This window comes from Motacilla alba, chromosome 1 (genome assembly GCF_015832195.1).
Source record: "Motacilla alba alba isolate MOTALB_02 chromosome 1, Motacilla_alba_V1.0_pri, whole genome shotgun sequence".
Lineage (NCBI taxonomy): Eukaryota > Metazoa > Chordata > Aves > Passeriformes > Motacillidae > Motacilla > Motacilla alba.
Genome location: NC_052016.1, coordinates 29,025,801 through 29,052,355, shown reverse-complemented (window position 1 = coordinate 29,052,355; position 26,555 = coordinate 29,025,801). Strand labels below are relative to the sequence as shown.

The 26,555-nt window shown below is 36.3% G+C and overlaps 1 protein-coding gene across 4 annotated transcripts in view; it reads right to left on the bottom strand.

Annotated features, from left to right (window-relative positions):
• The window catches only part of NECTIN3 (nectin cell adhesion molecule 3), a 66,229-nt gene that overhangs the window by 23,225 nt on the left and 16,449 nt on the right, over positions 1-26,555 (bottom strand). For all 4 annotated transcript variants that reach the window (XM_038126934.1, XM_038126946.1, XM_038126955.1 and 1 more), the window contains exons 2-5: positions 18,218-18,556; positions 10,999-11,295; positions 9,198-9,315; positions 6,927-7,078 (exon numbers count right to left, since the gene is read on the bottom strand). In XM_038126934.1, the coding sequence (XP_037982862.1) occupies positions 6,927-7,078; positions 9,198-9,315; positions 10,999-11,295; positions 18,218-18,556 (906 nt within the window). The remainder of the gene's footprint in view (positions 1-6,926; positions 7,079-9,197; positions 9,316-10,998; positions 11,296-18,217; positions 18,557-26,555) is intronic.

Here is a 26,555-nt window from a genome sequence, read left to right as displayed (position 1 = left end):
TAGAACTAGATCTCTGTCAAGCTTTCAGTTATTTGACAAATCACAATTAAATAGCCATAAATATGATTTTTAATCTCACCGCTCAGAGACACACATACAATTTTCTCATACTAGACAGAATTCTCACATTTGTCATGATTACTACACACCTTGCTGCTGAATGCAACATTTTAAGCATGACATAAGTAAGGTTTTACACAGTTTTTCAAAAGGCATAATTTTATTCCTTAATTATGTAAAAAGTGATGGTTCATTAGGGAACTATGCATAAATGGAATTAATTTGACAGAAGACAGGAAACTGAACAAGAAAGATGCACTACCGAAATGAGTAAGAGGAATTCAGATTATGATTTTAGTAAAAATTTACTTAGAGTGAGTTTGGTAATTTAACAAAGAAGTAGAGATTAAAGAATCTAAGTTTACCAGGGTTCTATGTCCCACATATCCCTAGGTCATGAAGTTCAAATCCTTCTTCCTTGAAAAGGTATTTGCTTAAGACACAAGATTTACTACCTTAAAACACAATTTCAAACAGTACCAGCAAAATCCTTCCAGGCTATATATACTTGTTTGGCTTTAATTATTTGACTTTGTAATTGTTTTGCTTCTGATACTGAGGTCTTTAGTCTTATCTCTCCACATGCACAAGGATGCAGTATTTGCATCCTGGCAAATTTTACCATTGTATTTGTGAAATAAGCACAGTGGCAATTACAATCTTATTAATATATTAGAAATGCAGTGTTTTACAAAGAGTATTTCCTTCAAAACTTCCCATTCATCCACCAGTTGTCAGGCTGTCCAGCTGCATTACCAACAAGCACTAATTAACATATTAAATAAATTGCAAACACAGGATCAATTCAGCATTTGTTCATATGTATTCCTGCAATACATAACCATGATAGGTCTAAGATTTATTTATTTTGGTACTTTTTATTGTTGAAGAATGACAAAATTAAAACTGTCCCTTCTTGTTTATAAGACCAATTACAACTAAGAATATGTGAGTTCACTTCTGATGTCACTCAGAGCTTTCTAAATGTAAAACGAATTTTTTTTTTCTTCCTGTACCAAGCAAATTTCCCAAATGGAGAACAACTTTAAAATGAGGAATGTCAAAGTTTTATGTCCACCTGATAACATTTTGCTTGCAAATAACATCCCAAATGTCATCTCCAAATCAAGAAAATGCCACTCATATCTGTGGCTATGAAAGACAATATTATTTCATTTCAGCAAGTTCTTTAATATTTCATATAATCACTGATACATGTTTGAGTTCTTAATGCTTTCCACAAAACATTAAGGGCATAATTTAAATTTTGTTTCATATGGCACTTTATTCAAAAGCAACAATTTCCTACTGATGACTTCCTTTAACACTTTATTTCATACCCAGTGTTTAACAGCTCTTGTCTCTTTCACTGATGTAGGCTTCTGTTGCTGCACAAAGCACAACATATTAAAATATCCACGTGGGTCAGGGAGCTGAAAATAGCAGAAATTCTGGAAAATACCTGGGTTTAGTTTAAATACATCTTGATTTCAGTTTTTGTTTCTTACTATGTTCTGGGGACTGTTCAAATCCTTATTACACATACCCTGCAATAATGATGACGACAAGCAAAGACCCCAACAAAATTTCTTCTACGTTTACATAGCTACCACCCCCATTAAATAAGAGACATAATTGAACAAAGCAAAATCCAAGTTTCTGGTATGAATATAGCAAGTGAATTGTTTCCTTCCATTTCCTAGCTGGTTTCAAAGCCTTTGACACAATTTTCTGCCAATAAAAGCAAGACTTGCTCTTGACTTCAAATGAAGCTCTGATACCACCTCAAATTAAAGGACCATGGTCCCGGTGCACTGCTTAGTTTTCACACTCTTAATTGTTTTCCAGATGTTTCCCATCAAACTCAGTACCAACTTTCAACAGTGTCAGCTTGCTATTTTTATTTTTCCCTTAAATGACTATTCTTGATATAGTTTTCTCAGCTCTTACAATACCAACAACTTATCCTGGGCATGGGAGTTTCTACCATTAAGTTCAGTAGAGGCATCCAACTTACATAACATGTTTCACATCCCAAATGCTACATCTCCCTGCTTCAATCCTCCTGCTGTACCACATCCTTCAAATTTCTGGGACTCACCTCTGCTTCTGGTGCCAATTCATAGCCAACAATAAGTCAAGTGTCAGAGAGAAGAAAGTAGAAAGAGATGGATGAATCATCCCTAAAAACCGGACCACAATCTTTGAAGTCTTATTTTTAAATCTTGTCTCAGTATTATCAGCTTATCATTGTTAAAAAATAAAACCAACAAGAGAACACAATACTCTTCAACCATAAACCATTTTGGATTTAGCCCACTATGAAGTATTTGAGAGGTAAAGTGACCAGCTCTACAACAGGTAAGATAATTCAATGCTGCCACAATTTACTTGGGTTATTTGTCACTTAAGCATTACAGAAACAAACTTTTGGAAGGAAAGGTTCCTTGGAGAGTTGTTGGGTGTTAACACAGACAAAGTCTGTCTGGTTCCAAAAGCCACAACTGAGTGGCCAAAAATAGTCCTCTCTATCTGCAAAAAACAATCCCACACCATTCAAGATGCAAATGTCCCCTTTTTTCGCCTCCTACAAGACAAGGATCTACTGTCCATTACTTCTAATCCACAAGTGAGTTGGCTTTGAACAAATTACAAGATCTCTCTTTGCACACGTAATTTTACTGAGTGGCAAGTACCTGACTGTGTATGTATTACTTGTATGTTTGCACAGATACATACATACTAATGTGTCTTGACTTGCTGTTCTTGCTAAATTATCCTTAGATGTTAAAAATATCCTTAGTACTTAAAAATGGAATAATTATTCTGTGCAGTTAAGTCTTAAAAATTAGCTCTTTCTTTCAACTGCTGAAAATCTTATGTAGCAACTCCTTTATGACAGCAGGGAAAGTCAGCTTTCCATGGAAGACAACTCAATGTCTGAAAGCAAATGATTTGGAAATTTATCATTCTTTCTTTCTTTCTCCAACCACTGCTACTCTAATGTCAAGTAAACAGTGAGGATACTGCATAACACTCTCCCCACAGTGTCTTGCCTACAAAGGTTCCACACAGGAGCTAAACATTTTCCTTAGGATTATTTTCAGTGTGTGCTCCCCCACCTCTATTTTGGCAGCATAATACTAATATTGGTACCAACAGCTTCTCTCATCAATCATCGACTTTCAAAGTTCAATGTGCTTTTTTGGTTTCTAGCTGGGATTTTCATGCACCAAATAAAAGACTAGTATTTTTTTGGGACACAAGAGAAACTTATTATTATAACCTCCAGCATGGAAGAATATTCAGGAAGACCACTGAAAATTCAAAGCCAGCTAGATCAGGGAGCAAAAGCCCTTTGCTAAAGAGCCGTTTGTCAACAACCCTCCGATACGTAATTTAGAAATTAAAAGAGTGCCCGTATTCACAAGGCGCTCTCAGAACAGAGGTTTATAAATGAAGCAGCAAAACCTAAAACCAGTGATCAGTCTCTGCTATGTTAATCCTCACAGTGTCCACTCTACAAGAAGGTGACCCCTGTGCTTACAAAAAACACCTTTCTAGGATTCCTGCCTAACAAAGGCTGGCTTTAATTTTAACAAAAGTAATCTCTTCCAAAGGCTGTCATGACAGAAGAAGTATGTCCCAACCTTAATGCAAACCTCACAGGTTACCTCTCGCATGCAAGGGGAGAAAAGGAAAGCCTCAGTAAACAGCATGAAGGTGAAAGAACACAGAGTCAAGAAAACAAAATTCAATTCCTTCTGTAAGAAAACTGAGTAAATCAATATTGTACAAGGAAGAGCTTTATATATCAAACTGACAGCATGTTTTGGAAAACTTACTTCAATGCTTGAACTCCACTAGGAGCATGACTTGCTTTTGCTGGACAACTATGGAAAAAGTTTAGCTTTACATCATTGAATTAATAAAAACTGCAAAAATAGCTGTGCCTTAAATGCAATATAAAAAGTATTACACTTTAAAAACTATTTGAGTATTTCTCTATTCCTATAAAGATGTAGAATCTCCTGAAGCTGGAAGCTGAAGATACTATTTAGTTCCTGTCAACTACTTTGCTTTAATTTTTTGTATTTCACTTCAGGAATATTAACAAGATTTAGGAGCACAACAGAACTTATTAAAAATATAGCTTTGACTTTTTTAACAATGAATATCAGGACCAAAACCAATCTTTTGCTCAGCTTACATTCCAAACCTACAACACATTTCAACTTAACAGGTATTTTTTCCTAGCAGTTAAAAAGCGTAACAACTATGAGCATGGTGACTGTTCAGAAGCATTAACTTCATAAGTCCTTTTTGACAGCTTCATAATTAAAATTTAAAAGATGGTGCGATCATACAGCTTTGTCTGTTAACTTCCAAGTTTCAGTTCAAAATTTATACCAAGTTTTATACAGTGGCTAAGAGCAAAGACAGAAAAATAAGCTAATTGATTATTTCAGCTTATTGCTCTACAGTACATCACTGCCATGTTTACTATTAATAGACACCTGGTGAGTTAAGTCATATATTACAGGTGGTAAGTGGATTGATTATTAGTCACTTGCCCACCCTGCATCATTTAAGGGCATTTCAATTAAAGAACCAATCACTTTGAGAAGTTATTCTTAAGAGTTACAACAGAATATACTTAGTATTTGTTTCTGAAAACAATACAGGTGTTACACTAATAATTGCTTCACCTTTCCTGTTTTTACCAAGTCTCCTGTATACAAAAAGTTTATACACAGTGCTTTTAATCATTTTGTCAGCATGATCAACATAACACTTTTAAAGACTGAAATTTACTGACAGCTAAAACCTTTATTGTTACTGGTGAACCTAACTGGCAGAACCATGACACGATACAATTCTGCACACTAAGTGAGGCTCAGTTTTGTTGCTCCCTGAAAAAAGCCAAGGTTTGCTAATTGCAGTTAAATTGCTACAGTAAAACCAAGTTGCTGAGCACAGCTGAAAAGCAGCACACACATAAACAGTGTCCATCAGTTCACAACAAAGGTCAACTGCTGCAGCTTAATTATCTCTGCACTGAGCTAGTTTAAGCTCTAAGATTTGCATTAGGCTAGAACATAAACCATCACCACTGCCCAACTAGCCTGTATGCCTACCCTGCTTTTCAAGAACTTGATTCATTTTAAGAAATATTATGATTTCCTGGTTGGCCTGTTTTAGTCTGTTGGTTGAAACCGTAATTTGAATGAAAACCTTTAATTTTCGTGCATGAAAGTCATGGTCAAAAAGCATGAGATCTATTTACAGCACATACCATTTACAGAAGTGACAACTTGAATAATCGTGGACTTGAAAAAACTTTTCCCCAATCCTTAGAGATAGAATAGGGCTGAGAACAGAGCTTTAAACTGCATTGTTATTTTTTGAGCAAGTGTATTTGAAAGTTATATTCTAATTGAACATTTCACCCTATTTAATTATGATTTTCTAATTTTTTAATTGATTTTTTTACAATGTGCCAGTTTCTGTAATTGTTTTGAGACTGCTATGCAGCCGTGACGTCTTCTCCATAGAAGGAGCCTTAGAACCAAAACATCCAAAAGTAACTGTCACAGAAATAACTTTCATAACAATTGGCAGCACTTCAAGTCTTTTTAAATTATATGAAATTCTAGCTATTAAGTCATTTACAAGTAATTCAACTGTCTCAAACTATTTATAAATTTCCAGTTAACTAGCTCATTGACTAGACAGTTAATTAGAACTTACTAGCTTTCCACAGTGGCCTACAGTGTAGTTATATCACTGACTTCAACTTATCATTTATTCTAAAGATGCAGAAAACTGTCAAAAGTGAATTCTGACTGATGTGGTTTCAAACACCTTGTACTTATAGTTTAAGTCTTATATTCTCATTCTCATTTTAACTCTTAAATGTTCATGTGGAGTTTTAATAAAGAAGTCATCTATGTTTGTATCCACCATTTCTAAATTCTCTAAAAGGCCAACATGTGCTCTGACACTTAATTTGCTTAATAAAATAACTTATGTCAAGAACTTACTGAAAAGCAGCAACACAATACAACAGAATGAAGTTTTAATTTTCATGTCCATTATCTTCCTTCAAAACCCCTATAATACTAGCATTTACTGATCAAGCTAATTTACCTAATCCCTTATGGAAATCCGAACAGCTTTTCCACACTTGTATAGAAGTATTCACACTTACTGTAAGTCATAGTGCTCTTTCACAAAAAAGGTGTCACAGTAAAACATTAATTACAATGTGTTAATGATGCAAGGATGTGCGTTCCAACAACAGCAGTGCTACACAGACACACAAATTCGCTATATGGTACTAAGTAGATCAGCAAGAGTTCTGCATGAAGTATTTAACTTGATGATTACTGGGTATCTCCACCCCAAGAAAATGACACAAGTAACTGGTGTAAAATGCACACATTCAGAACATAACCCTAACTTCCTTAAAACAGCATCTTTAGCTTTTCTAAATGTAGTTGTTCCCCTTCCACTAACATCTGCTTTCTCAATTTATTACAGACAAGGTACTACTTATTGCAGTCAATGTGTCTTGTCAAACACAGGTTAACAAAAAAACGTTAGTTTAACTACCAAGAGAAAATAATCATCTCAGAATTACCTTAACCGTAAGAATTTCCACTGTATGTTACTATTCAAGAGTCAGTTTAATCCCAAATTGTGCTGTAGCTTTTAAATCCACACTTTCAATGGCTTTTCACACAAAAAGCATACATTTTTTCATTTATTTCATGCAACAACTGGCTCTTCAGTTTGCTAATTCAATCACTGACAAAAAAAAGTTCCAAGTTAACATACTGTCTTTGCTAAGAAGTAAAACTTACCTAATATGTAGATAGTCTTCTGATCACTTTTCTGACCAAGGGCATTAGTCACCTTACAGATGTAAGTCCCAGTGTAGTTATAAGTCAAAGGGCTGCTGAATTGCAAAGTATTGTTAACAGCCAACAGTCCTTCAGGCCATTGTCCATCCAACCTAAAAGAACAGTCATATTTCAAATGTGTATATTTACAACTAGTTTAAACAGAAGGAGTTTAAAACAATATTGCAAATAATCTATAGAATAAATTTTTCTCTGTGCTTTGATACTTCCAGTGGGCTTTACTTCAATATTCTCAGGGTACACCTGAAGGTTTACTCAGTATTTAATTTCTGGGCCAAATGCTTTAAATGTCAGATCTGCTGGAACTAGCAAGCTGTCTAAAATCAACACTACTACAGCTAAGAAAACAGCATCTCGAAAGAACTTGGAGGAACAAGACAACCCAAGCTCTGAAAACTAACAGTCTAACTAAGAAGCACTTCCCTGTCAGGATTAGCTGCCTGTTCATTTGCATCCAGTAGATATTTCTGTCCACACATTCTTAATTTAGAGGACATTTTGACTAGAACTTCCAAGCAAGAATTTAAGCAGTTTCTCCTCTCCTGAACTTCCTTTTCTTATCTCCCATCACTCTTCTTTCTAAACTACAGCACTGAAATGGAACGTGGTACTTGGTGGTACACCTGGGGAAACAACTGGTTAAAAAAAAATTATTTTTTATCAACTGACTCTTCTAAGTCTATCATTTCCCTGTACAATTCTGCCTGAGATTGCAGTAACAACTGTGTAAACACAGGAGAAAAAGGGAAAAGGGCAAAGGCCCTGGAACTATTCTAACATAGCTGCCAACTGTCCATTAAACACCTGTGTAATTCCATGCCATTGAAATCCATTTTGATTTATCTAAGTACCTATTAACAGCCAAGCAGGCCTAAACCAATATTCAACCTAGATAACAGTATCTTGAAAGCATTTAGCAAGCGTGATTTCTTTTAAGTAGTATTGAACAAAAAGGCAACCATCACTTTAAAACAGGTACTCAAAGGAAAAGAAACAAACACTTCACAGTTAACACTAAATGCAATCTTCAGAAAATGTGGTTCAAGACAACATTCCTAGTCCTTTGCTGTGATGATTGCCCAGAATTGCTTCAGCCACATCAAGCTGATAAAAGTCATCAGGCACCTACTTCATAATTCATAGTACCAGAAGTATTTATTTCAAGAAACATTATAAAAACAGTCAAGTGGTTTGAAAGCTCTATCCTAATAAAATTATCATACATGCAATATTTTAAAATATTACTAACCATGAAAACATCACTATCCCAGTAAATACAATGCCATCTTGGATTCCAAGGGATAAAACTGGTTGGTAAGGTAGTTCTGCTACCTATTGTAATCTGACACCAGTCAAACAGCACACAGTTCAACACAGTACTTACTTCTCCAAGCTCAAGCTACCCTTCTTTTATATGGATTTCCCCCTACATATGAAGTTTCTTATTCACCAATACTACAGGTTTTTGGATGGGTTTTGTTGTTGCTTAGAAAGGCACACCAGGTTTATTCCAGAAAATTTAGATTTCCTATAAAAGTTTCTTCCATTTTAAGTTTAGGAAGTCTAACAGTGATCTCTGAAGCTTGAATGACTTTAAAGGGTCATTTAAATGACCTTATTTAAATAGGCTCATTTCTTCTAGAATTGTGAACATTGGTAGTATTGATTAGTTCTTACATATGTTTCAAATTCAAATGAGAGAACTGAGAACCTAGTGCATCTGAAGAAGCAGATGGTACTGCTGTTAGGGGCTTTTTTTAAACACAGCAATTTTTATGTGCTGAAATTTCTCATCACAGTGATTTTGAGCTAAGCCTGGGATAGGAGTCCACAGATTCATGAAATGTGGATGATATGTAAGCTTTAAAATTTTTTCATTAGAGGCATATGGAAATAATAGTTGGATCCTGATTAGAGTTATTGGTCTTTGCTCTACATGCTGCAACACACTGAACTCAATCTACCTTGAGTAACTAGAGAGACTTTACCCTGAGAGTAATGACAAACTGTTTAGGCACATAAATTTACAAGATATCCACTCACCTGTACTCATACAAACACACATCTTGTATTCTCCCTTTAAAAAGCTGGCTGAAACTAATATGACCAGGACAAGTCATATACTCTTTGTTTTCAAAACATGCATTTACTGTAAGCAAAGTGATTATACCACTTGAATCACGTGGCTAGTCCCTTTTCATAATTATTTACCTGGTCCACATAAATTCCATAGGTAATGGATTTGCATCAGCATTACATTTAAGCTGAACATTTCCTCTTCCAATGAACCAGTTTCCATCATAGCCAGTTACTGAAACTTCTGGAGCATCTGACAAAAAAAGATTTCATCTATGAACAATCACAAATTTTACATTAAAAGCGAATCACATGTAAGATTGATAGAACAGATAGGCACTTTTTCCCTGTTTTGTTTTTTTATGTGTGTCTGCTTTAGATGTTGGTTGCCTTTTTGTTTTTAATTTAAAGCCCACCACCAAAATATACAGAAAGCATGATATACTTCCAAACTATAACATTAATATGCAGCAGTGAACAAATTGCTTTAATCGGGGCAACTTTTCCAGTGTGTTTTCAGCAACCACACAGCACCTTCAGGAAGTGAGAGGACTTCAGAAAAAATGAATCAGTTTCATTTTTCATGAAGGAGGAATGATAACTTAGAACTACTTCTCACTAAAAAGATACAGCAAACAACCTTGGGAGAAACCAGGTAATTAAGAAATCACCAAAAAGTTCACAGATGCTAACTATAAAGATTAAATTATCCATTGGCATCAAAATGTAGAATTATGTTATGGCTCTAAAAAGCCAGGAGGTGATTTCAGAGAGGCACTGGAAAAATATTTAAAAGCCAAGGAACAGACAAACTAGTATGATTTGGGATAAGCTCTGGAGCTGAAATGGAGAAGCAGTTGCAAAAGCTAGTAAGTGTCAGGGAAGACTGAAGAGCATACACTGCTTTTCACTTCGTGCTGTGTACCTTACTATTACAACCTTGTTAGGAATTCTGAAACATGCATTAACACCAATCTCAGATGAAAATATTGAAGACTAGCTTGCACCCTCACTTCATTTTCAACAGAAAACAATGATTTTATTCACTGTTTGAGACAATACAAATCCTCTTCAGTTTTATTTCTGTATCAATGGCCCTCCAATCTAGAACTTTATTCCAAGACAATAAAATAAAGCAGTGTTAATCACTATTTTATGCCAAAATAAGTGACTCTTTACCAAACAGAACAAAACCAAGCCAAAATCAAATTCTAGTCAAATCAAAATAGCCAAGCCTACTTTTTCCAACCACTACATTTGTTCTACTTGAACTGACAGATTTCTGTGATTTAGGAACTTTAAAGCCGCACACAGTCAAGACAAGACACCAAAGGAACAACGTGAAAATAGCTGGTTTTGTTCATATATGCATTGTCTAACAAAAAGGGACCACATGCCTAAAACTTACCTGTCTTAACGCCATCCATTTTTTAAAGAAGCCTGGTGTAGGTTTGAATTATATGAGCAATCTGAAGCTGAATAACAAACACTAGGCATGTATGTATTATGTTCTTGTTTTCTTGAGCTAGTTACAGTTGACAAAGCTTGGTGAATAATCTGAAAGTAACTTACTGAACACCACAAGACCTATTTTCAACTTAGCATTTCATACATGAATTTTCATTAGCATTCTTTTTTGATACTGCTGAAATTGTAAGACACTATAAACAACTTTTGGATCAACCCTCATGTTTACCCATGATTCAATATCCAAAACAGTAGAAATGTAACAGCATTCTAGCTCCATGACTTTATTTTCAATACAGAGACCATAGGCTTTTACTCCTGCCTGACCTGCCTCTTATCACAGTCTTTCTATACAGTTTCCATTTTCCTGAAGCATAAAGTGCTCATCTCCTTCCCATGGAAGGTGCACACTGATTAAGGGGAAGTTGCAAGATACAAACCAGGAGTAATTCCCTCACAGAATACTTACACTGTATGTCCAACACGTAAGGGTATCGCATCTCCTTTTCAAAGGCAGGGTGCCTCACAACACAAGTTATGTGTCTTCCTCTTGCAAATCGTGTAGGGACAATCACATAGTGGCTTACAACTGTCACTGTTTCATTTGGAAACAAAGTAGAGGTGGATTCCACTTCACCAAGGCCTCCTTCCCAGTCAATCTGCGCAGCAGGTTTTCCAGTGGCTGCTGTACAGGTGGCTGCTACTGTCCTATTTGCACCATCTATTAGAGGGTTTGGTCCTTTTGTTAAGCTCACAACAGGTTCAACTAAGGAGGGGGGAAAAAAAAGGAGATTTAAAAAAGAACACGTGTTTCAAAGTGTCACTACTTAAACAAGATCTAATGTGTTTGCAAACGCTCATGTTAATCAGACATTCTAGAAGACTATGAATATCTCAAGAGATGACAGCTCTACAAGGGTTTGGCATGCTGACACCATCCCCCTTTGTCCACTCACTCAAGTTCGGTGTTGTTCATTCAATACATTTAATGCACTGAAAGGGAATTCCAGAGTGGTTAGGTCCAAAATGCCCACTGCAGTGCTTAAGTTGCAGTGTCTGACAACAGCGAACTTAAGGTATTAAGTTGAAACAAAACTGCAGGTTTTTTTTTTTTAAAGCTTAGAATCTGCTGCATTTTCAAGCATTCAAGAATTAATCTATACTGTCAGTTTGTCACTTGAAATCTACTTCAGTGTTCTAACACCCAACGTTAAGAGTTTAAACTTTTCTTGATCACTACTGTAGAAATGACTTCCAAACTGCATCTTTATTATATATACAAACCACACACTGAATAAAGAATCTACTAAGTACACAGAAATATGCAATTGTACATAAAATTTATCTAAGTTTTTAATGTACAAAGTAATCCATATATAAATAAAATTTCAAAACCAAAATACAATAAAAATAAAATTCATTGTTCTATATAAAAATAAAATTTTGCCTATCTATATTTTGCCTACATGGAACTCAATATAAGACTAAAGAAATCTGCATGTGGAAGGATGTGACCTCCTTGTAAAGCCACTGCTCACCTCAAAGTTTTAAAAACTTGGGGAACACTTCTTTCTAAAAGGAAGTTGAGCTCCTCATGGACAAGTCTACTGCTGAGGGCTATAGACTAAAAAGCTTCCAAAAAAATTTCCTTTTAGTTTAGTAAATCTGTTTCAGCCCTGTACAAAGCCACCCACCAGATGCAGCCCAAGTCAGAAAAACTACCTGGTGCTTCAGATACAAACCGTGGCTGGGCTGTTTCAGAATGGCCCGTTTGTGTCACCAGTTCTGTAAGGGACAGGTTTGCAGTAGTGTTCCAGCCTGTTCCACAATCCTGGTCTCTTGCTCTTATCTGACTACTGGAGTCCTCTGAAGGAAGGTCATTGCTACTCACCATAATGCTTCAGAATCCACCTCAGTGGATCAGCCCTCACTAATCACAAAGCAGAGATAAGCCTTGCAACTTCTGTGCCTTTCAGTATCAGAAGGAAAATAGTTAGTTCATGGAATTTCTTTCCAATAAATTGAAGCTGACCCACAGACGCATCTTGTAACAGAAGAGAGGAAAGTTCATCATACCTGGCAAGTTCTCCAGCTACCTATACCTTCCAAAGATAACAAATACTTTCAGCTTCAGCCCATTTAGTGCCAAGATCAGTTTTTGACTGTTTTCTGCTCAGTCTAACACTGCTCATGTCTGAACAAGTTGGTTTATTATTTGCTCAATTACACTAAAGGAAAAGGCAACTATTAAATGGATAACCTTATAAAAATGTGCGGTTTGTGTTCTATGCTTAGAAGTGCTTGAAGAATACAAGTAGTTATGAAACTGAAGATTGTTTGGGCAGATACTGAGAGCAAATTATTTTCCACTTTGCTTTTCTGAATGCCCACCCTCTGAGATATGTTAGTAACCCCCATGGAAAATAAGCCAAGAGCAGGTTTTTTCTGCCAAGCTGCACACTCACTCTTCTAGATCTGAAGTATTTCTAATACAGCTTCTTTCAAAATCTGACTCCCTGCTCTGCAACACTAGCAACAGCTAGAGCTTTGTGCAGTAAGCTTGCATATCTGAACTGATGTACATATGAAGCATTGTCTAATCCGCAAAAAAGCCTTTAAAACCTAGTATGGAAAACCTGACATAACATAGCTTTGTTATTTGACCCACAATTTTGTTTTCCTGATTTAACATGAACACTACTGCCTTGTTCTCCCAAAATCACTGGTAGAGACTTCTTCAATAGCTTCTGTAGCATTACTAAAATGCAGAAGTATACACCCAAATTTATATTTAGAATTTTACATGCATGAAAGTTCTAATTTTTGCTGCATCCCTCCCTTCCCAAGATTTCCATATTAGTAAAATAAATTAAATTAGCAGCTATCATTAGCATTTCAATGCCAAAACTGTAGACTCAAATAATTTCAGGTGGAAATAAAAGCTTGATATATTCTATTCCTTTGATTTTTCTTTTAAAAAAAAGTATGCAACCTTGTGAAGGGATATGTAAGTAAACAAGAACTCTTAACTAAGTTGCAGATGTCCAGGCCCAGAGACTACTCAGTACTGTACTTTTAGAAAAAGAAGCCTTCAGGAAGCCATAAAGCATGATAGACTAATTTTAAACACTTACTTTCTCAAATGATACCAGAGATTTGTCAGTTTGAGTTCATTGTGTAATACTTGGTTTTACACTTGTCAACTAGACACAAAGGTAAACTATTCAAAACTACTCACTGTCATAAAATATACTTATTCCCAGTCCTACCTGTTTCCATGTTTAGTTTTTATACATCAGAAATGTTTAGACTTCTACTGTTATTTCTTCCCATAAATTGTGATTCTTGTATTACACACCAACTGCACAGTAACTAAATAATCACATACTGAAAAATGAAAAGCAACTGCTGTTAGGATACTTATTTCTATAGTTTATCATCAGGACTACTCTGTCCCAGCAACTGGAACAAAACAAGCAGAAGCCAAGACACCTATCCTATGGCTTTTCCAGATGTTTCAGTCATGGATGAAGACGTATCTGGTTAATGAATCCATAACTACAAGGGGCCACTGGCATCTCATCTCCCACAAAACCGTTTTACCATTTTCAATTTGGAAAAGAGATAACCTGAAGTATGGGCTTTGGAATTCTTTTTGTTTTAATTTTTTGGTTTTTGAAAGTGTTAATTTCTATATACAGTCCTCTTATCCCAGGACCATTCATTGAGCCACATGAATGTGATTTTCACTGACCTTCTCTGCCCACAGTGGTGGTGGAGGACACAAGAGGCAGCTGGGAGAACATTAGAGAAGCTGCTACACCCACTCAGTAGAAACAATGCTCTATTTAGGCCAAATGAAAAAGCTAGTGAGGACAACACTTTGTGTGGAAAAGGAAGCCATCAATCCCCTCAGATGCAAAAGCAAGACCTACTTCCACAGTGTCAGAATTCCATCTAAAGCAACATTATGGCATGAATTACACTTGAGTATTAAAGACAGGATGGCTGAAGCATGGAAGATAGATGAACAGTTATTCAAAAGGTCTCAACTAATTTGCCCATCTGTGCTTGCCCTTTTACAGATTCATGACCACTACCTGATTTAACCCAGCTTATTCAACCTTCACCTTACATTCAACATAGACATACCAGAAATCTCACTGCTCTGGTCATTATAATTCTTTACAGAAAAAGAACATAATATAGCATCCAGACATGAGCCTTAAATCCTACTGCATCAAGTCTCAAGGGCAAAAAGCTGCTTCTTAGTTTTTCTATACTTCATAAGCCTTTTTCAATTGCTTTTGTTGGTTTTAAAACTATTTTTCTGTGCACACTGGGCACAGGTTTGGATGATGTTGGCATGATTACAACACAAACAGGATTATTTCCTCCTGACATTAAATTCACTAATTCCTTGGCAATAGCATGACACTGGGAACTGTCATCTCCTTCATCGCACCTGACATGTACTTGATTAACTTGTTTCCAAAACAGTATTTCAAGTTTTTATTTCCTCTCACCTCAAAACCAGAAGCTTTATCTTTCTGTGTACTTTATCCTGTTTGCTAATTAATACTTAATTATTAACTTATTAAGGTTTTCTTGTTTTAATAGTTTGAGGCGGGGGGACAGTTTGCTTGCTTGTTTTAAGGCCTGTCAGTTCACTAATTTGCCATCTACCTGATACTTTTCCTTGGCCCTGAGTATTCTGTAGTATCCAATATCTATAGTGCCTGATATACATCACCTTTTAATTCCTAATTGGAAGACTTTCTGCTTTAGAGTGTCTAGGATCTAATTCATGCTGAGAGACCTATGCCTTTGACACTCCTTTGTACAACTCATTCCTCACTTGTAGCATTGGTAAGAGCTAGGCTGCAGAGGAACAAGACCTACTTTATCAATACCCATGATAAGAAATCCAACTTAGCAAGACAGAGTTAAACCAAACCAAGTATTTAAAATAGTCATGGGCAGCACTCAAGTTAGTCACATAAAAATTAGATCAGCTCTGCAAGCTACCCAGCAACAAGCCCGTTCTTCTGCCCCGAGACACGAGTTTGCCTCATTTGGTAAGCATCTTGGGATCCTGGGGAAACAACAGCTTGACACAAAAATGATTTGCCATTTTTTGCAAAGTTTAACAAGGTAAGTTTCAGAAAAGTTCAATATATCTGTTTGACCCTAAAACCATTTTCATATTTCCCCTGTCTTAACCTCCTCTTTTACAGTGCATTTCCTTAAGACAACATGAAGCACTAAAGAAAGCAAACTGGGAGTGGGCAAAGTCACCAAACATGGCTCATCTGTTAAACTTGGGGTGCATAAGAAGTTTTAAATATGGTCTTTAAATATGGTCAGTGCGCTGTGGCAAAACACAGGGCATTTAATCTTGTAGTTATTTCTTTCTTCCATTTGTCTTCAGTGGGTTCACTTTACAGTGTAAAAGCATCTAGTACACGACTAAGTATGTCCACTACACAGGGAAAGTAAACAAATTCTTTGCTAAATAAGAATAGACAGGGACTAGGAAAAAAGGCAGTACTGCTTCAACTGGAAACAGCCTCAGCCTTAGGATAGGAACTTTTTTCCTTACTTAAGGAAGAGTTTTTTAGACCAGTAGGAGAAATCAGTCAATGTATCATTGAAGATAATTTTAAGTTACATCAAGATTTAAATTACAGCGATTGCATGCCTTAAGATTCTTATGAGCTTGGAATTGTTGAGTTCAGGCCAGCAAAGTTCACAATTTATTAATTTACAAGCATATTCTGGACATCATTACTTCCCCAGTATTTTGACTGTTTAAGTCTACAAGTCAGTGTAGTAAAGAGATTCTAGAAGGACAGAAAATGCACAGGTGAGGCCAAAGAATTTAAGTACTACAGAAGGTTGGCTACCTAGTGGTACATGCAAGTGAAGCTGCTGGTAACTACGATGGAAAAGCATCTTTGCAAATAACAGCTGGGTTTTGCCATTTAGAGAGTCCTGAGAGACTTACAGCAAGTGGCAACCATCTACATCAAAGATGAAAAAAGCTATGATCAGAACCACTGTTCTGACTAATACTTCTTTGCCTATTTCAGATGCAATTTTTCATAATGGATATCTAATGAAACAAGTTGTGGTCCTTCTACTCTTCCAAATGTAGAATAATAAGCATATGACACATACGTGTGCTTTCCAAATTCCAACAGAAACCTGATATTATGAGTGCAAAATGGACACAATAACTAATGTTACTTGAAAAAAAACCAATCTTAAAAAGAGGAACTTTCTAGAAAAGGCGAGGGGAGGTAGTAAGAAATTCCCACTGCTTATTGGTAAAGCACAATGGCTGAAACCTGAAGTCAAGAGACTGCTACAATAACCACACACATAGCCACTTGCAGTATTGATGGAAGTCAGGTGAAAAAGAGAACCATAAGACCACATGCTTTGTGCATCACACAGAATTTTAGTTAAGTTACTGGTTTCAAATTGGATTAAGCCAGTTGCTTTGATGCACTTATTTTGCCCCACCTTGTGGCGAAAACCAGTTTACACACTGTGCTACAGCCCTCTGATTAATCCCATTGAATATTCTACCACTATGAAAAGCTGGTACCAAAGACCAAGAGATGATCCTTAAAAGCACACTTGCTTACAGAAATAGTCATTGACAACCATCTCAGCTACAGATAATATCATTTTACCCCTGGCAAGAGATACAGAAGTACCTTACACTAGTACAAGAAGAATACTATTGCAAGGAGAGGGCAACTTAATAACAGGCTTTCAAGTTTCAGGGTAATCATTTTACCTTACACTGCAGTAACACCTGAGTTACTTGCACTTCAGCACTAATTTTTTATGTCAGCAATACTCAGCCCTCAACAAGAAGGACAAAATTAGTGTAAACAAACCCTCAAGTCTATAAAAGTTTCACATTATGACTATCCACAAACAGTCAAGAGCTTAAACTGACTCTTCCCACAACTCCCAGCAGTCATCTAGATAGTTTTGCTTCACATTTACATTGTGCAAAGAACAGTTTGCATCACCAGACCCAAGCTGCTATATTAAATTATCATGTTAGCAGCATATTTATAAAATCATGGAATTGCGTTGGAAGGGACTTTTTGAAGGTCATCCAGTCCAATCCCCTTCAGAGTCCCATCCAAATGTTTCCAGGCGTGGGGCATCGACCTTCACTGGGAACTGTCTAACCTGATTACAGATGATGGACTATTTCACTGAGACAAACAGTTATCAACAAGGTTTAGAAATACCTGCTTTTTCTGAAGACCAGTGACTACCTAGTACTAACTGAGGGAATTTAGCCAAGGCGGTAGCTAAACCTAAGTTCAGCAGCTTCCCAGGACATACACACAAGTCCCTGGTATCAGCACTGTCTGTCAAAGCTCTAAAACACTGCTAATACAAACTGAATGTTTGTTTTCAGCATAATGCCTCATTAGGAACTCGTTATTTATTTTTAATAACTAGACAGTCAAATAACAAGTTTCAAAGAAGCAAGAGCCAAAAGAAGTCTCCTCCATGACATTAGTAAAACTTGCACACCTGTAATGAAAGCCCAGCAAACACATATTGCTCAACCAGCATTTTCTTTGGGTTAAATGGTAAAATTCAACTTATTTGTAAGTTTGCAGAATTTTCCTTTCAAAAAGAAGCTGACTTACCTAATACTGTTACAGTTGTTGACGACTGTGTATTTCCAAGTGGGAATGTAACTGCCTTGCAAACATATTCTCCTGCATCAGAAAAGCTTACATTTTTTAAGATGATTGTTGCATCAGTAAGTGAGTAGTTTTTAAATGCCACTCTTCCTTGGTATTCTCCTTGAACAGATATTCCATATTCAGGGTGATGAACAGCAATAGTCTGTGAACTTTTACCATATATCTTCTCCCAAGAAACTTGTGTAATTGTTTCATTTACATCAATTATGCATTTCAGTGCAACCTTCTTCCCCCAAACTGCTGTCACATGAGGATCAACAACTGGTCCAGCTAAGGCACCTAAAAACAAAGAAAGTCTTAGTTGCTACACAGGAAAGTTATGTTGCTTGGTTTTCACATAAGCCTTCTTCCATAACTAGCTTACCTTTTTAGAAGAGAATTCCTGCTTTTTTTCTGATTAACTGATTCACAACAGTGTGGAAATACTACAGAAACACATTTCAAGCAAAAACATCAAACCTAGGCACAGATCAATCATTTTTCAGAGAATACTACCACTAATAAACAACTTCATATAAAAACAACCCGGCAATTGTGTAACTGGGCTAACAGTCTTTTGGGAATTTAACTAGATATGAACATTCAGTGAATTCAGATTTACCAAAAAAACAAGACATGGTACTTTTTAGCAGTCTGATTACTGATGTAGTGCATCAAGCAAAAACTTAAGTTAAACTACTGCACTTATGTGCTTCTCCTTAAATAATCTTTATGATGTCATATCTTTTATAAGTAGAAATAAGTGAAACTTCTAGCACTTACCACACCAGTAAATACTTAAAAAGCAAAGCAACAATTAAAAAAAACAAACAAAAAAGCTCCTATCAAAATCCCACAAACCACTCCATGTTTACAGTGACAGTCACTCAAAGAACCCAACTTGAGCTTTCCTGCCCTACCTCCTATAATGAAGACATTTACCATCATACATATGCAATCCTTCTGCTTCAGTGCAGTGGGGTGTATTCACACAAGATCTTCTCTCAGACAGTAAATATGCAAGAGTAGACATAGGCAAGTGCTTGCTTAGGATTCAACATATTTCTTCTTAATACCTAAAATGCCTTCCATAGCAACTGCATTCTGAGCTCAGCATTTTACACCACCCTCCTTTCAAAAAAGGAAATCCACTAGGACAAAGCAGTTCAATATACCACAGGTTCACAATTTCTTTTGCCAACAGATGCTCCAGCAAACTAACCTGATGAAAAAGAACCAAAGTCTTAGTCCACAGTGTATTTCTTTTTCCTGTGCTATTTTACAGAGCTATTCAAATGCTCTGATTCTCTCTTCAGATACCAAGTCAGTACTCAAGCTGTTACTGAAGAAGTTCACTGATGAAGCAAAAGTCAAGTATAAATTTTATTAGCCCCATTCTCATAACCATGAAGAAGTCATTCAACTTGAGACATGAGCTGCCTTTTCACTCACCAAGCTCAGACAAAAGGCAAGCCATGTGTTCAGGAAAGATGTCCTTAAAAGCCTTTATCTACAAATCCATTGTTAAAAGCTTTCTGCTTCCCATTGATTGATTTTTCATTGTTCAAACTATTTCTGAGTCAATGAAGTCACCCAAAAAAGTGATTTAGCTATGGATTTCTTCAGTATAAAACTACTGACTAACATCAATAGTATGAACACCTTAAACTACACAAATAAGTCAAACTAAGCCAGAAATTCAGACCAATATTGTTGATACATCAGTAGCTAAGTGGGGCTGGTGAAGGGACAAAAAATAACAAGAAAAGTAAAAAGAAACCAAACCATAGTCCTTATTTGAAACGTGATATCTGCCATGACAAGTAGTGCAAGAACATTCTGTCTATTCTCCTCATGCCTCTTATCTGTCACATTATTGTGACAGACACTGGAAAGAGGGCAACTATTTGCACAGAGTTCTGCCCAAAATTCATCTCCACTTGCCATTGCTACATTTAAACATAAGGTGAAATGTTCCTTAAAAAGTGACTATTGACTATTGCTTTCTACCTTATAAATAAATTATAAGGTTGAATATAGAAATAAATTATAAGATAGAAATACACAATACAATAAATAAATTATAAGGTAGAAATACATAAAATATAAGGTAGAAATAATTCACAAGTTGCATTTATGAAATGTATTTGAGAATGTACAGGATATAAATATTCTGTAATGTAATTTAAGCAAAGAAAAACATTTTCATTCAGGAGTCTGCTTTTTGCAACAATTAAATCTACTGAATCTTAACGTATACTTTATCATAGCGATTAGCTGTATATAACCCCAAACAGCTTAGTACAGAAAAACCTCACAAGTTAAAAACTTGTACAAAAACTGGTCAGACTTCTGTGGAAGGTAACAAACTGAACTGAAAAAACATTCCAGTTAACTGAACACATGAGCTCTTTTGCTTCCTTTTACTTTTTTTTTTTTTTGACAACTCTGCTCCCAGCAATTTGAGGCTTTAACTATATAAAGATGACCATTGTACATTTAAAAAGTCAATACTCAACAATTTTCCCACCAAGGAATACTTCTAACAACTCATCTGTGCCATGAGAACATTGTGTTCTTGCATGAATTACATGAATATTTTCAGAAGTCAAACTTTGTCATTGCTACTATTTTCAAGATTTATGGACTGAACTGAGCAGGATCCATATGTATTTATAGACATAAACACACTTGCAGCTATAGAATGTTGATCAGTTAGATCTTTTTCCTTCCCCTTCTCCAGCAAGGGAGGTAGAAAGCCAACATATCACTACTCTAAATTTTACATTTTTACATTAATCTCATCTTCTGACACATGTTCAGAATCCAAAGACAAAAAAAAAAACAAAACTCCAACAAACAAACAAACTTATCTACACAAATGATTAAAATTGAACTTACATACAGCTCATACAACAGTATATAGACTCCAAAATGTTTAAAGTGCTAGAAATAGTTTAAATCTGAAGTGCCAATGCCATATATTTAATTTGGAACAGTATCTCTTGTTTTAATCTCCATCCAGTTATTATTTAACTAGCTGTAGTTGCAGAGCAATCAAGCTAACAGTTCAAACTAGCAAGCTAATTACCATGCAGATATTCAGGGCTCTCCAAGGCTCAGGATGCTTAAGATAAGTATTTCCTTTGACATAAAGACTTCCACTCAAGAGTCAGTATTCTGCTCACAGATTGTAGCTGAATAACAAGCTACATGTCTCCCCCCAAATAACACATTTAGAGGTTTATAATGCACAATATTCTGAAGAACAAGCCACTTCCAGACCACACTATTCGGGTCCTTAACTGATCCAAAGTACCGGCACATAGGACATACATTTATTGTTTTAATGAGGCCTGGCCCCCCTCCTCTTGAATTCTGACCTTTTCTGCCTCACATTCACAATACTGAAGTCTGTCATTCTCAAGAAAATTTCTGGATACACTTTGTATTTACTTAGTAATCAAGATGTTTTGTAACTTTTCAAGGTAAACACACCATCATGAGGTTTTCTTACTTTTTTCTTTGTATTTGCCCAAGTTTTTACACATCTTCCTTCCTTTCCTTTCTGCTTCCTTGGAATACATAAGATTGTACTGTTTCACATGCAGCCTGATGAGATTGCCATCTCAACCACTTTAACATGATTCAATTTCAGCTAAACCCCTATGCAGTAAATGACTTTTGATCACAGTGATCCAATGCCATGCTTGGCAATAAAGTCAAGAATCCTACCTGAAACAGCAAGGCAATGACTCTACTCATGTAATTTGACAGAATGTTTAAAGAGTAAACAAAACAAAAAGATTCCTATGGCTCACTTGCAGCATTAAAAGCCACAGAACTAGGTGCTATCAAATACTGACCATGATGATATTTTCAACATCAATTTTGAATTAAGCTTCTACCACTAACTGAAAAAAAGATACTGAGGAATATGACAACCTTCATAACACAACAAAGTATTCATTATATGGAATGACAGAATACTTTCCACATTTACAGGCTTGTTATTTTTTTTGCAATAAACAGCAGATTTAGATTTTCTTATGAAGCAGCCATGCACAAGTCTAATTATAAAAGCAATGCATTTTGTTAACCACTTAACAGCACACTTCTGGCAAGACAGGGTGACCATACTGACCCTTTCTAGCCACTGATTTCCCACAACCTGCCAAATATTTCCACAAGACAAAGCCAAACTACAGAAGAGTATAAAACTGAATTTTTCCCCCTCTACCAGCAAGTTATTCAGCTCATGGGTATGTGTGGCCTTAGCACAAACTAGTGGCAGGGAACTCAGAAGAGGTCCAGTCAAAAATGGAGCAAAACAAGAACATCCCATTTCGCAGACAGCAAGTTGCTGTGTCAGCAGAACACTCTTAAAGTCAGGCTAAGTATTATTGTTTGGCCAGTTTAATTTCAGCTGACATCAGAAAGCTTATTCTTGCAGTCTTCCTCCTCCTGTGTCAGCACTTATTAGGTACCTAAAAGACCCCTACCTACAAAAACTCACTTGTTCTCTTCCTGATTTAACCTTCTGAATTAACTCAGTCAATCACAACAGCCGATGCAACACAGGCAATGAGCATAGCTCCACAAACCCAGTGGCATTTTCAGATTTGTTTAACTGGAAAAACAAATCACTTTAAGACACTGCAGAAAACAAGCTGAAACGTCAACTTAAGGCTTTATAAAAATATATGCCTAAATGACTGGGAAGAAGTCAGTGTGTCTTTTGAGCACCAGGGCATGATAAAATTAGTGTGTGAAAAAAATATCAGAACCAAGGAATGGAAGAGATTCAAGATTAAGTAGTACAAAATGCCTCAACACTAGCTTCCTATTAGAAGTGCTAAGCAAGTACTTAGGGAAAAACTGCACTTAAATCAAAGAGAATGTATTATAACCTAGTGTTACTCTCACCTAACGATCTGCTTTGTCACAATCCTTGCTTGCAGTGGAGTGTCAATCAGTTTTTTGGGGGCAAGTGAGCTGAGATCAGGAACAGCATTCTATAAGCATTGCATCATTGCATTTACAGGACTCAGCTCAAGTTCCCTTTTTTTTTTTTTTTGTACAGAACTTGCCTTATTTTTTTAAAGAAGAAAACGAGGAATGTATTACTTCCATCTCAGAGAGCAACACTTAAAACCTTATCAGTGTTTAGCACACAGTATAATAGGCATACAAAAGCCTACCAGAATGTAAAAAGTTTCAGTGAAATGAGGCATAGCAATTCGGTAGTCTGAAGCCAAGACTACTGAAATTCTCAGGTTCTCTCAGGTTGCCTTTCCATTTTATTGAAGTTCAAGGGATTCTATCTTTTAAATCAACTTTACCTAATACCAACAGGAAACTAAAAACATTATGGTGTAGCTCATGCAAATCCACCACTTGCAAATGGTTAAATTCTGAATGTTAACTCCCTACGCCTGCAAATGGCCCAAAACAAGGTTCTAGTCTCGACTTGGTTTATGAGCAGCTCTCCTCAAGGTGACTATATCCTGACTTCTTGCAAAAACCATAGAAAGGGGAATATAATTTCTAGTTGAAAATGATAAAATAAATTTGCACAAAGTTGTATCTTTTCCAAGCAACTGAAAATTCAAAGAGACTGGCAACAAGAACTGTGTGAAGAGGTCAGTCTCAATTTCAGTGCTGTCTCAAAAGTTAGCTGTTGCTGAAGGGTTTTACTAACATCAAGCTCCAGACAGACGAATTCTCAGTTAAGTGCTATCACAGGATGTTCTGCAGAATTCTGAAACACTCTGAACCACCATCTGGCTGCTCCTAAAGGCACAGCTGACAAGATATACCATTCAGCCAGGAGGCTTGTCTTACTCTGCTCCTTCATTCCCCACAGCTGATGGAAGAGACTGTCAGTTATCTCCCTCTAGTTGCTGCATCAACATGTGTATCTACATAGAAGGAGCAAGGAATGGAAATAATTGGGAAAGCTACAGCTACCCAAGGTAGCATCCAGAGCCCAGAGAGAGGATTCACACTGCCTGTTAAAAGGCCATGTAATACAATACTGGACAAAGAAATGTCATCCTAGCACAAAGGAGTCAAAAATTACAGAGTATGCAAACCTCTTCAGCTCCACAATAAACAATTATCTACAAGGCTGACATTTGCAACACAGAAAGCAAAGAAAGAGATTAAAAGAGACACTTTACTCCAATGCACCACGAAGTAAAAAAAAAAAAGTAGTTACAACTTAGAGTTTAACATTAGCTTGAGTCGAACTCATAGAGTCAGGAGTTCAAGCTTCAGAAAAACTCTGCCCTTGAAGTCAGACTTGGCTGTTACCCAGCATTCTTATTTCAGAATGCCATTTTCACATGTGAACCAGTGCTTCTGTTCTAGTTTAACTCCATGTAAGACAGCACCTGTGCCCCTGCATACTCTGCTTACCACCATGCTGCACAGACCTTTAGTATCAAGCAGCAGGACAATCCAAGACACTAGAGGAAGTTAAAAAGGAATGTTAGGCTCATGATTCAAATGGAGTTGGGAAGGACACTCTTAGAAAGCCAGTTTTATAAAGTTGAAACTTTAAATCAAACTACTCACTAAGAATGTTTACAAAGTCCCATGAACTTTAAAACTTCATGTGGAATTTTGACTTAGACCATATTAACATCAATGTCCATTTTACATGTTCTTACATTATAGTCTTTTATACATATTAACACACAGCAAATTAAGACACACATGTTTATCCTGACACTAAACTTTCAGATGTTTATAAAATATGTTGAACTAATAAGTAAGGCAGGCTATGAAGCAGCTGGAAGTTCTTCTGTTATGAATATTTCCAACTCTGTATCACCAAATCTTCCTATCCCATCTCCTTTAAAAGGAAATAAGCAGGACAATGAGGTACTCTTTTTCCAATAAATGGGCCAGGCTCAAAAGCAGGACTGGAAGAAGACATCTTATTTCAAGTCCCACTCCCTCAAAAAACTAGTAGTAAGAGTAAACAAGCAGTTCAAAAGTTATCCATATACACACCACTACTGCCTAACCACCGCAAAATGCTTCATACTCCCATTTAAATACATTCAAATCCCTAAGTATCAGAGCAACAGGTATAAATACACAGAAGAGATTGAAACAAGCAGTCATTAATGTAACTCAAACTCTTACTGGAAAGTTTGTTAAAGAGTTCTAGATGATCTTAGAAATCTTTTGAAAGACAAAAGATGAGTCAATAGTTCTGACAACCTGATCTGGTGGGAAAGGCTGAAGTCCTCCTATGTGGCATCCAGTTTAAACACATAACCAAAACATTAAACAGAAGACTTGAGGTCAAAAGGAGAATTGTACATCTGAATCTTGGTAGGGCTGATGACGTTATACACAGAGAAACAGGTGAAACTACACTTAACAAACCTTTCCCAGTCAGGCAGAAAAATACCTTCAAGCTGCAGTGGGTCCAAATCAGACTAGCAGCCAGCAGGAACAGGTCTAAGTAATAACTGGTTAGAGAGCAAAGTGTGTTCTGAAAGCTACAGCAAGTGCATGGTGATTACATATCAAGAATTGAAAGTGACACTATAGAATATGCTAATATAGAAGGAGATATCTATATCTAGCCAACATCAGTGGGGTTCCATCTGGAGTTGCTCAGCTTGAACAGCACACATCATATATCAGCCATCTAGAGAGTCTGAAAGCGAAGTGTGCTCAAAGGCCCAGAAAACATGACCTACAGGAAAGGACTGGAAGAACTCATTATTATTCTCATAAAAGGTAACCCAATAAAGGTCCGAAAGAACTTACACTGCAAAAAGAGAATGCCTGCAAAGATTAGGAAGAAGATAAACCAGTAAAACAATAAAAAAAGAACAAAAACACAAGGAAAAAAAAACCAACCAAAACCAAAACCCAAGGAACCAAACCCATTGACATAAAGAAAACCTTTGATGCTACAAAATATGAATTCCTCAAATGAACACCCTGGCCAAAATGGCAAACCTCCACACCCTTTAATTTAGAAAGGTTTGATATTTAGTAATTAAAAAAAAATAAAATCAAACTCCCCAACTAACCTAAGCTGAACCTACACATGATCAAGGATTTTATTTGCTTTGTTATCATAAGATTAATAGACATTTTTACTAAAGTAATAATCCAGTCTTCCTTAAAATTCTTGTTAGCCAATATGACACACATGCTGAAGGACTTAATGACAAGGTCTCACTTCAGGAACTTACTTGCAACATTCAATCCCATACACTTATACCACTTGCTCTAGCATGACCATTGGGTTCATCCAGACCTTGCTACT